At 34.4% G+C, this 13,143-nt stretch overlaps 1 protein-coding gene across 3 annotated transcripts in view; it reads left to right on the top strand.

Annotated features, from left to right (window-relative positions):
- Positions 1 to 13,143, top strand: part of HDX (highly divergent homeobox) — a 198,459-nt gene that overhangs the window by 156,081 nt on the left and 29,235 nt on the right. For all 3 annotated transcript variants that reach the window (XM_011952935.1, XM_011952937.1, XM_011952936.1), the window contains 2 exons: positions 4,873 to 5,080; positions 12,798 to 12,877. In XM_011952935.1, coding sequence (XP_011808325.1) covers positions 4,873 to 5,080; positions 12,798 to 12,877 — 288 coding nt within the window. The remainder of the gene's footprint in view (positions 1 to 4,872; positions 5,081 to 12,797; positions 12,878 to 13,143) is intronic.

Raw genomic sequence — 13,143 nt, 5'->3', positions numbered from 1 at the left:
TAAGAAGTTTTCTTTCTTTTTTTTTTTTTTTTTTGAGACAGACGCCCGGGTTGGAGTGCAGTGGCCGGATCTCAGCTCACTGCAAGCTCCACCTCCCGGGTTCACGCCATTCTCCTGCCTCAGCCTCCCGAGCAGCTGGGACTACAGGTGCCAGCCACCTCGCCCGGCTAGTTTTTTGTATTTTTTTTAGTAGAGACGGGGTTTCACCGTGTTAGCCAGGATGGTCTTGATCTCCTGACCTCGTGATCCGCCCGTCTCGGCCTCCCAAAGTGCTGGGATTACAGGCTTGAGCCACCGCGCCCGGCAAGAAGTTTTCTATGGTGTGTGTGTACACACACACATGCGCACACAGGGTTAGGGTTAGGGTTAGGGTCAGGGGTTAAGGATGTTAGGGGTTAGGGCTGTTATATATGTATGTGTATATATACACACACATATAAACATATAGATGTACATATATACACACACATATAAACATATAGATGTACATATATACACACACATATACACATCTATTTGACAAAAATTATGTTAATTTTGTAAATTATGTTTTTACATCTATATGTTTATATATGTGTGCATATATATGTATGTAAACATAGAGATGTACATATATGTGTATATATAAACATATAGATGTTCATATATACACACATACATAATCTATATGTTTATATATGTGTGTGTGTATATATATGGAAAAACCCTAACCCTAACTCCTAACCTCTTTAACCCCTAACCCTAACCATATGTGCGCACACGCATGCACACACACACACACACACACATATATGTATATAAAACATTTTTAAAGAAGTCATAAGGGAATAAAATGAAATTGAACTTCTAGTTTCTGGTCTGGCATGTGAGGAGCCTAGAAGTTGTCATTCATCTTAACAAATAAAACGTTGAACAAACTGAAAATCAACAATTCTTCTTAGATATGACAGATAAGTGAAGTTACTGGGCAAACTACTGACCCCAAAATTGGTGAGACAAATAGGCAGATATAGAGAATCACAACTTACTGGAGCAGAATTCCATGAGCAGAAACCTCCATGGGAACAAGTACCAAGGCAGGAAAACCTAAATTGTAACTGATGAATTGCTGGAGGCTCAGTGTAGACAAGTCGGAAAGTTAGAAACTCCAGCATGAGCAATCATGGAGGGGGTGATACTTTTGTGAGTTTTACTCCCAGAGGCTGTATCAGATTCTCACTGTGAATATTGGAGAAAAACTCCCTCATGCTCTTGACAGGAAGAGTGGAAAAGTAACCATTTTTAAGAAACATTAGAACATTCTGTTAAGAAAGCCTGCTCTTAAGAACAAATATTTTACCAGAGCTTAGCCTATTGGGATTTTATCATGACCTAACTATCCTAGGGCAAAAATAAACAACAATTATAACCAAATACAGTCCCCTTTAGCCATCCTGTCCTACCTAAGGTAGAGGAAAAACTGATAAGCACTTGTAAAGTTCACAGGCTGTGGCAAAGGTTCACTAAAAGACTGAGATCTCATCATAGGACTATAGGATGCTTTATCTTCCTCCTAACCTTAACACTACATCACCAAATGCCTAGTTCTTTCAGTTCTTTTAACCCAGTACATCATATTTAACTTTTAATAAAAAATGACAAGGCATACCAAAAGGCAAAAAACAAACAAAAACAAAACAACAAAAGAAATTGAAGAGACAGAGCAAGCATCAGAACTACATTCATACATGACAGGGATGTTAGAATTGTCAGACCAGGAATTGGAAAGAACTATGATTAACATGCTAAGGGCACTAATGGAGAAAGTAGACAACATGCAAGAACAGAATGGTAATGTAAACAGAGGCATGAACATTCTAAGAAAGGATCAAAAACAAATGCTAGAGACCAAAAACAGTAACTGAAATGAAGAATGCTTTTGATGGTCACATTAGCAGACTGGACATGACTGTGGAAAGAATTTCTGAACTTAATGATATATCAATAGAAACTTCCAAAACTGGAGAGCATAAAACAAAAATACTGATTAAAAATGGAACATAATATACAAAAACTGTGGGATAAATATAACAGATGTAACATATGTCCAATGGGAATACCACCAGAAAGAGAAAAAAAAAAGGAAAATAGAACAGAAGAAATATTCAAAACCATAATAACTGAGAATTTTCCCTAAATTAATGTAACATGTCAAACCACAGATCCACAATGCTTGGAGTACGCCAAGCAGGATAAATGCAAAACAAACAATAAAAAACTACACCTAGGCATATCATACTCAACTACAAAAATCAATGATAAAAAAAAAGAATTGAAAGAAGCCAGAGGGGAAAAACAAATACCTTAATAAATGGAGAGATATTCCATGGACATGGATAGAACAACTCAATTATATCAAGATTTCAGTTCTTTTCCAACTTGATCTATAGATTCGATGCAATCCCAATCAAAACCTCAGAAGTTACTTTTCTTTTGTGGATTGTGCTTTTTATTACCATTTCTAAGAATTTTTCACTAATCCTGAAGCCCCAAAGATTCTCCTCTACGCCCTCTTATAAAAGTTTTAAAGTTTTATTTTTTATGTTTAAATCTATGAAGCATTTTGAGTTCATTGTTGTATAAGGTGTGAGATTTAGGACAGGGTCCGTTTTTGTTTTCCTATGAATATCCAGTCACTCCAGCATTGTTTCTTGAAAAAAATACCCTTCCCCTATTAAATTCTTTTTGTACCTTTGTCAAAAGTCAGCTAAGCTGGTCATACTTGTGTAAGACTATTTCTGGGTTCTCTATTCTGTTTCAGTGATCTGTGGCTAGCCCTCTGCTAATAGCACACACTGTTGATTACTGTAAGTATATAATGTCTTGAAATTAGGTAGATACATTCTTTCCACTTTATTCTTTTTTATTCAATACTGTTTTAGCCATACTCACTCATTTTATTTTCATATGAATTTTAGAATTATCTCATATGTATCTACAAAAATCTTGCTGGAATTTGATAAAAATTATGTTAAACTATGTATAATGTAATGTGGTCATAGTTCACTGCAGCCTTGAACTCCTGCGTTCAAGCAATCCTCCCACCTCAGCTTCCTGAATATATGCAACTACAGGTGTTCACCAGTCACCAGGCCCATGTTAAACTGTATTTAACAATTAGATGTTTGCCAAGTTTACCAATCTTTTCAGTGAACCCATTGTTTATTATTTTAAATTAATATCCTTTATTTTTTGAGCAGTGTTAAGTTTGTGCTGCCAAAGACTAACAGGACAGAAATTCAAGCTACAGACTGGGAGCAAATATTTGCAAACCACATATATGATATATAACTCATATTTAGAATATATAAAGAACTTCTCAAAACTCAACACTGAAAACAAACAAGCACTTCAATTAGAAAATTAGGAGACATTTCACTGAAAAGGATGGCAAATATATGGATGACAAATAAGCACATGGAAATATGGTCAACATTAAGAACTTGTTGAGCTGTTGCTACATACACCTATGAGAACAGCTAAAAGTTTTTAGAAAATATTGACAATTCTAAATGATAGCAAGAATGCTAAGAAACTGGATCTCTCATATATTGCTGATAAGAATGTAAAATGGAAGTTTCTCTGGAAAACAATTTGACAGTTTCTTATAAAACTTAACATATAGCCATATGATCCATAATTTGCATCCTTGTGCCAATATCCTAGAAAAATAAAAACCATGTCTACATAAAACCTGCAAGTTACTGTTCACAATGGCTTTATATATAATAAGCAAAAAAAATTGAAGCAATGCAAGCATCCTTCAACGGGTAAATGGTTAAACAAACATGGGTAAACATATATCATGGAATACTGCTTAGCAATAAAAATGAATGGGCTCGATACACACAGCTTGGATGAATCTCCAGGGAATTATGCTGAATTGAAAAAGTTGATTTCAAAAGGTCACCTGCTGCATGATTCCATTTATATAATATTCTTGAAAAACCACAGTTATGGAGACAGAAAACAGATTAGGGATAGTGGGAAGGAGAGGAAGAGGAATGCTGTGATAAAGGGACATAGAACTATACACACATATTTCACAGTATCAATTTCCTTTTTATGATATTTTGCTATAGTTGTGTAAGATGGAAGTTGGAGAAGATGGAGTGAAGAATAAACAAGACTTATCTTTGAAACTTCCCATGACTCTAAAATTATTTCATTACAAAATGTCTTCAAAATCGGTTGTAAGTTTAGTAAAATGAAATTTCAGAGTGCTTGACATGCCAAGGTAATAATATAGAGCCAAACAAAATTAACAGAGGGCACATTTTTGCATAGGAAGAATAAGATTAGAAATAGGATATGAATTAGTTATAGCTGTTTGAAAAAGAACCAGTTTATTCTTCTTTTGAAAGATTTGGTGAATCGTTTTCTTGAGAAACAAAACAAAAACAGAAAAAAGTCATCCTCAATAGACTACATGTTGCTTAAAAGTATGAATATTTATATAAATACCTTCTTTCTGCTAATAAATATTTTAAAGTAAAAGTCATAACTATTAACATTTTGAGGTGATTGACATGCTGACCATCATGGGTCGATCATTATAAAATCTGTACATGTATTGAAACCTCACACTGTCACACTGTACCCCATAACCATGTACAATTATTATGTGTCAATTATAAATAAAATAAATAAGTTATAAAAATATAAAACATAGTTATTTTTATTTTAGCATATTGACATAAACGTTTTTATCTTTCTATGTACCCATTTATTCCTTTAAATCCTATTTTATACAGCATTCATTCATTATTTACTGGCCAGAACTGCTAAGTTCTCTATGTTTACAAAAATTCCTCCTATATTTCTCTTATAAAGACTTGGATTGGGAATCGAAGAAGGAAATATCGTTTAATGGGGATTGAAGTTCCACCTCCAAGAGGAGGCCCTGCTGATTTCTCTGAGCAGCCTGAGTCTGGTTCTTTATCTGCACTCACACAAGGAGAGGAAGCTGGGCCTGAAGTAGGAGAGGATAATGACAGAAATGATGAAGTATCCATCTGTTTGTCTGAAGGAAGCTCTCAAGGTACTTTATATGCTGAATCTTCTAATAATAGCCTTTGTAAATTTGATGCATTTTTACTTGCTTTTCAGCTTACTGCACTTCAAGTCTAGAGTCTTCAAAACATTTGGCCAAGTATTTGAAAAGAATAGATTTATTTTTAATACCTCCACCTAAACAATCTCCCACATCGTCATCACAAGGAACATTCATCTACAACAATAATAATCTCTTACATTTATAAATGTTGATTATTACAATTCATACATTATAATTAAGTAAATGATTTTTATTTTATTGGAATTCTAGTCAGTTTAGGTCAGAGCATTATAAACACACTATAATGAAAGAGTATGGCATAATGTAACAAATACCAGGCTAGTAGTCAGGAAATCTGGATGCAACTCCTAGCTTTTCATGTGACTTTTCATGAGACTTTCATGCAAAGTATTTAATTGGGCTTTAGTTTCCTCATCTGCTAAAGATAATTAGTCTGGATTATCTTTATGATATCTCTCAATGTTTCTCTAAAAGAGAATTTAAATAATATCATGCAATGACACTATCTGTCCATGAGAAGTATGTTTCATTTGTCCTCAAGCATAGATATGATTCTTTTCTGACATACCTTTATTAACACTTTTATTGAGATTTAATTTACACATCATAAAATTCATCCACTGTAAGGCCATGTGAGGTGACTAACGCCTCTAATCCCAGAACTTTGGGAGATTGTTATGGAATGATAGCTTGAACTCAGGAGTTCGAAATCAGCCAGGGCAACATTATGAGACCTCATCTCTACAAAAAGTGGTTTTTGGTTTGTTCGTTTGTTTGTTTTTGTTGTTGTCATTGTTGTTTTAATTAGCTACAGTCCCAGCTACTCAGGAGTCTAAGGTGAGAGGATCACTTGAGCCCTGGAGTTTGAGGCTGCAGGGAGCTCAACTGATTGTGCCACTGTACTCCAACCTGGATGACAGAGTGACACCTTGTCTCAAAATATAATCATTCATTTTAAATATAGAATTCAATGATTTTTAATAAATTTTATGCAATTCCACAACCATCATCATCACTGAAATCTGAATTTATATCACTTTCATCACTCCAATAATTCCCTTTAGCCCATTTGCAGTCACTCCCTCTCCCCACTCTAAACTTCAGGAAGTCACTGATCTGTTTTATGACGATATAAATTTGTCTTTTCTGGGCATTTTCTATAAATTGAATCATACAATATATAGGATTTTGTATCTGTGATTGAGAAACAAAAAGGATCATGACGTTTCTCATTTTGCTTTTGGTTTCATTGAGCTCTGTTTAGAATACTTACAATATATTTTCCAGTTTATTTTTTGTCTTTTAATTTTGCTTATGATGTTTTCCGATGTCAGATTTTCTTTTGTAATTTTTAAGTTTTCAAATCTACCAATACTTTCCTTTATGGTTTCTGACTTTGGGTCATAATTACAGTCTTTCCTTGTACTACAATCATGTAAATATACCCCTACATTTGCCTCTAGTATCCTTATAGTTTAATTTGTACAACTTGATATTTATTTCACCTAGAATTAATTTTGCTTTAAGATGTGTGAATACATCCAATTTTATTTTTCCAAATGGCTAACTAATAGTCCCTACACCATCTGTTGAATAACTCATCTTTTACCAGTGAGTTGGAATGTAGCTTTTTATTAAATACACACACACACTCTCTCTCTCACACACACACATATACACACACATGCAGGCGTACACATATACACATATGGGTCAAATTTGAGACTTCTTATTGTTACACTGATCTGATGGTTTACAACTGTGGCTTTATAAAATGTCTTAATATCCGGTAGGGCACTCATTCTTCTTTGCTTTGTAGTAGATTGATTATTGAATTGTTTAGTCATACAATTTGAACTGTTTAAGCATGCCTTTTCCAAATCTCCTTCCCCAAAATTCATTCGAGATTTTTCTTGGCATTGTATAAAACTTATAGAATACTGTAAGAAGATGAATTCAGCTTTGCATGTATTGAATTTTATATAGTGTTTGGACATCCATGTAGAGCTGTCCAAGCAGGCCTTTGGGTAATATGAGTGTGAAACTCAGATGAAGGCTTAAGACATAAGAAGAAATATGGAAGTCACCCACATTGAGGCAAAAAATATCTAACCATGAAAATTGAAGATTTAGTTAAGTGAGAAATGAAAAACAAGAAAGGACAATGAACAAAGACTGTGTATTGATAAATATCCAGATTTGGGAGTTGGAGGAGAAAAGGGAGGCACTGAAAGAACATTCAGAAACAGAAGAGGCAGGACGGTATGCTTTTCCTAAAACCAAGGCAAGAGTTGGGTGCAGTGGCATGCCTGTAGTCTCAGCTACTTGGAAAGCTGAGGCGAAAAAGATCCCTTGAGGTTGGGAGTTTGAAGCTTCAGTGTGTTCTGATTGCACCTGTGAATAGCCACTATACTCCAGCCTGGGCAACGTAGTGACTTCTGTCTCTAAAATTAAGAAAAATAAATAAATAAAGAGATTTCAGAAGGAAGAGGTGTCATTATTTCAGTAGTCTCATGGTCTCATAGAAGTTAGGTAGAAAAAGGGATGAGAAAGCCATTGAATTTGGTGTTTTAGAAATTCTTTTAAAAAAGCAATTAACTACATGGGAAGAGGAGAGGCAAACAGATTGCAGTAGGTTGAGTAATGAAAGGGAAAGCAAATCTACTGGTATTAAGAGGGCCATGTATTTTAAGATCAGGTATTTGAAAGGTTATCAATGTGAATATTCAAGTTTCTCTCTCTCTCTCTCACTCTCTCTCTCTCTCTCTCACTCTCTCTCTCTCTTCTCTGTCTTTCTCTCTCTCTCTCTTAACATTTGTTCTTCATATTGAAGATGATAAAAGAAAATTGAGTGTACAGGAAAATAGTGAGGCAGATTTTAAAATTATCGAGAAAAAAAGAAACATTGCACCATTTCCAAGCCCTTTATTTCTAATATAATTGGTCCTTTAAACCATTTCTGTCATTTGTTAGTGTTTACTAAATTGCATGTGCCTGGAGATACTTGGATATTCCCAATGACTCATGACTGGTGTTTTAGAGCCTGCTGAGTGGTGGCTAGTTGAAGGAGAGTGGGGAAGTAGGGATTTGTGTGTTTCTGTTGTTGAGTGGGTAAGCTGAGAGAAAATATTCAGAGAAAGTGCAGAAGACCCTAAGTGAAGTTTCATTTCCCAACTCCCACTTCTCTACATAAAAGATAATTTAAAAAATAAGTAGTTGTAGAAAAAAAGTGAAAGTTAATTTTAAAGACCACTTAATGGTCCACTCTGAATGGACCACTGCTCCTACATTGACATTCTTTGTCATGGTGTGTTCTTTAAATAGCTGGCATAGTAATCAAGACACAACGATAAAAAGAAGAAAGAGAATTTAATACATGAATCAAAAAACACTTGATCAGAAGTGTGACTGCCTAGAATTTTTTATCGGTGGCTTATTTTTCACAGCTGCATGGTAACCTTTTCATTCTCACAGAAATTGCAAGAGAAAAGCAAAAAGTCTTTTTCAGATACTGAAAAGAGCCCTTTTTGGTACAGTTTCCTACTAGTTATGTCCTATTCTTTTCCTCATTTTGCTAGTGGGGAATACTAATCCGATTCATTTGATTAAGTGAGTCATGTCATCTGGCCTAAACTAATATCATGCCTTTAAAATATGCTAACCATTTTCCTTCCAGTTTATGAAAATGTATTTAAATATATTTCTACTTTGAAATTTCCATTAGTTACATCTAAGAAATATAAAGAAAAAATAATTTTTAGATTATTATAAAATTAAGTGCCCATAGTATTTCAAAAACCTAACAACTGAAATTCACACTGCTTATAATAGGGCTATTGATTCAGTAGCATTACAGTCTTCTGCATATCTAAGAAGGGAAAGATTTCTTTAAATTAGGGTTACGTATTATGTATTAAAAATCAATTGAAAATCACATTAAAATATTCTAGAAAAATCTGTATAAGCAAAAATTAAGATTTTTTTTTTTTATTGCAGTAAAAGGCAGCTTTAGTAAGAGTCAAAAAAAGTGCTGCTGGTCTTTTAGCAGTTTCAATTCCATTCGTTTGTTTCTGAGAGGGTAGATACTTCCCTAATACGTATTAGAGCTTCTGACTTACCTCTAACTTCTGCCTTCCACCTCCCACCTTCCCTTTCCCTGTGTAGTGGTGAAAAGAAAAGAAGTGTTGTTAGGAAAGATAAAAAACAAACGAAAAAAAAAAAAATCCTGCCTGAGCTCACCCCTCCCACAACTGCAAACTCTAGCAAAAGTAATAGCTAGATGGCTGAGCTCCTTAATTTCTGTATCTACAGTTAATAGACTGTGAAAAATAAATTTATGTTTGAACAATTTTAAAGATTTTTACTATCCCGAGAAGCAAAATTTTTAAAGATGAGAACAATTCATCTATGTCATTGAATTTTACATCAAAGCCTCTTTTTTTCCGTCTGTATCTATTATATGGGTATGCACATGAAAGATAATTCTACATGCAGTTACTTAGTGTGAGTATATAGAGCCACCACATAGAGCGCCCTCTAGAGCTTTAACTGGGTAATAATTCCACTTTATTATCCAATTAGCAGAGTTGCTTTTCTTGGGGAATTACCAGGCACATAGATAGTGTTTAGATTTCAAACATTCACAAGTATTGAAGCTTCTGTAAGTGAAAGAAAACATTCTTTATTCAACTGTATCACTTCACATCCTTTTATTTTAGAAATCCTCAATATAGTTTTAATTTAAATCTTCCAAAATAACCAAACCATATACAAAATATGTTGCCAGTAAAGCAGAACTGTGTACAAAGTTATGAGAAAAGGAGAATAGGAATATAAGGCAAACCTGTAAAGAAAGTTACATTGTTGATGAGCAATATAAACTCTCTTCTGAGGCCACTAGTGCTAATACTGTCTGATGACATTTTTTCCCTTCCTTCATTACATTTTGTTGCTGATTACATAGGAATTTAAATGTCTGTGATTTGAAATGTCTAAATAATGAGTAGGTAAAGGCTCCTCTGTCTATGAACCATTCTTTTTAAAAAAATAAATTGACATGTTTTTAAGATTTCACATATAAGTGAGATCATGCAATATTTTCTTTCTGTGTTCAGTTATTTCACTTAGCATAATGTCCTGCAGGTCTGTATTAGTTTGTTCTAGCACTGCTATAAGGAAATACCTGAGACTGGGTAATTTATAGAGAAAAGAGGTTTAATTGGCTCACAGTTCCGCAGACTGTAAAGGAAGCATGTTGCTGGCTTCTTCTCAGGGAGGCCTCAGGAATTTACAGTCATGGCAAAAGGTGAAAGGGAAGCAGGCAGGTCTTACGTGGTGGCTGGAACAGGAGGAAGAGGGGTGAGGTGTTACCCACTTTCAACACCAGATCTCTTGAGAACTCACTCACTCTTACAAGAACAGCACCAAAGGGGAAATCTACCCCCACGATCCAATCACCTCCCACCAGGCTCCAACTGCAATATTGGGGATTGCAATTTGACATGAGACAGACCTAAGCCATATCAGGGTCTATCCATGTTGTGGCAAATGGTAGGGGGGGAAAACAGTCAAATATATACAGATAGAGAAAAAAAAAGAGGTTACCAGGATCAGAATAGGAGGGAGAGGAAATAGGGAAATGCAGGTCAAGTGATAAAAAGTAGCAAATATGTAGTATGAGTAAGTCAAAAGATCTAATATGCAACACGAGGATTACTACTAATAAATGTACTCTATTCAGGATTTTTGCTAAACGAATATATTACAGTTGCTCGTGGGTGGGGATGGGTAACTATGTGAGATAATGGATATGTTAACTTGTTTCATTACAGAAACAATTTATATGTATGTGTATATGTGTGTATCTTATAACATCATGTTGTATATCTCAAATATACCCCCAACAATTTAATTCTTAAAAAATATAGCAGAGGAGACAAAAACATTTAAATTGTGTTTATAGTGGACTTTGCATCTAAATTCTGGTAAGAGTTTTCTGAATATCTTAAACTTAAATTCTCTATATAGTCATACGTGAGTTCCTGGATCAAACACATTTTCCTCTTAATAATTCCCCCATACTCATACAAGGCACCCTTATATTTCTTTCCATGAAAAGGAATAGACTTAGAACAATTTGTGAGGGCTGATAAATATTTTTGTTCTGCTTCCTAAGGTGAAGTAAAATGTCAGTTACTGTGAAATCAAGAAATTCTACTAGTATTTATTCAAATAATCTCCACGACATGTCTGTGCCAAAAGAAAAAAGATAGAGAAGAACATTGCTACCTTGTTTTTTTAAGGGGCTGGTGGAGGGTAATCTGAAACAGAAGGGATTATACATGCAGACACCCTGTGCCTTGAACCAATCCGTTCCCCTAGCTCAGCCTGGAGACTTTTTTAGTAGTCTGATTTCTCTGAATTAATTTATTTCTTTTACTTATTTTCTCATTTTTAGAATATTGAATTTTGATCAGAAAAGGAATACATGCTCATTTTAGAAAGTACTGAGAAATACAATAAAAAATAGAAACAACCCTATTCCTCAATGATAACCCTTCTGAAAATAAGGATGAGGGGATATTTTTGCCACTCTTTTTTCTTAGTATATATACAGAAGTGTGTTTGTACACACATACATTCACAAAACTGGAAATGCTCTGGATTTCTGGTTTTATATCATAGATTTGAAAATTATGTTATCACTTTTTCTTTATTTGAATGAGGAATAAATGTTCATTGTAGAAAAATATTTACACACATATAAACAAAAAGAAAACAGAAAAATTAAAAATTACCCATAATTCCATCTAGAAAGAGTAATGGCAATGTCTTGGTGGAAACAGTCCTAGTGTTTCTCCATGAAAATTTACATATTTGTATAATAAATTTATGTAAATTATATAGTAAAGTTTATATATTTTAAAATAAAATTAATATTATATGTATTCACAAAATAGGTTTTGTTACCTTCATTTTTTCACTTGCCAGTAAACCATGAATATTTTCCTTATCACTACCGTTCTTCTACTTCAATTTTGGTGGCTTCATAATATTTATTATAGAGATAGATTCTAAATTTCTCTATTCCTCTATTGTTAAGGATATAGTTTTTGTCCATTTTTTCAATTACAAATAGGACAGTGGTGACCATCCTTGTATTTTCCCCCATCTCTACTTATTTCTTTAGAATACATCGTTTGAAGTAGAATTGTTCATCCAACATGTGTGAAATGAATTTGCCATTTGTGTCTTTTTATAATAGAGAAATTACTTAAATGATCTTGAAAATAGTATTCTCAAGAAAGTTTTGCGAAATGAGGCCGGGCGCGGTGGCTCAAGCCTGTAATCCCAGCACTTTGGGAGGCCGAGACGGGCGGATCACGAGGTCAGGAGATCGAGACCATCCTGGCTAACACGGTGAAACCCCATCTCTACAAAAAATGCAAAAAAATTAGCCGGGTGTGGCAGCGAGCACTTGTACTCCCAGCTACTTGGGAGGCTGAGGCAGGAGAATGGCGTGAACCCGGGAGGCAGAGCTTGCAGTGAGCAGAGATCGCGCCACTGCACTCCAGCCTGGGCAACTAAGCGAGACTCCGTCTCAAAAAAAAAAAAAAAAAAGAAAGTTTTGCGAAATGAAAAACGAAATTATGGCTTTTTTTTTTTTTTTTTTTTTCTATAGAAGAGCCCAATGAAGTTGTTCCGAATGAGGCAAGGGCTCATAAGGAAGAGGAACACCATGCAGTATCCACAGATAATGTGGTATGTACAGTTTGAAATTCTTTTCTCATGATATGGTTGATTTCAAGTCCAAGTATCCAGTTGGTGAAAATATTCTCATTTTCAGAATAAAGTCTTACTCCACTTCACAAACCAAAACAAAACTATTTTCAGTGAAATTACATATCTTTGAGGGCTTAGTAAATAAAATTTAAAATGTTGTCACTTGTATGACTAATTTTTTGATTGAGGAGATTTGCAAATATAAAAACCCAATACTTGGTACATATATGATATTTTATATATAA

This window comes from Colobus angolensis, unplaced genomic scaffold (genome assembly GCF_000951035.1).
Source record: "Colobus angolensis palliatus isolate OR3802 unplaced genomic scaffold, Cang.pa_1.0 Scaffold351, whole genome shotgun sequence".
Classification (NCBI taxonomy): Eukaryota; Metazoa; Chordata; class Mammalia; order Primates; family Cercopithecidae; genus Colobus; species Colobus angolensis.
This window is presented reverse-complemented; position numbering and strand designations above follow the sequence as displayed.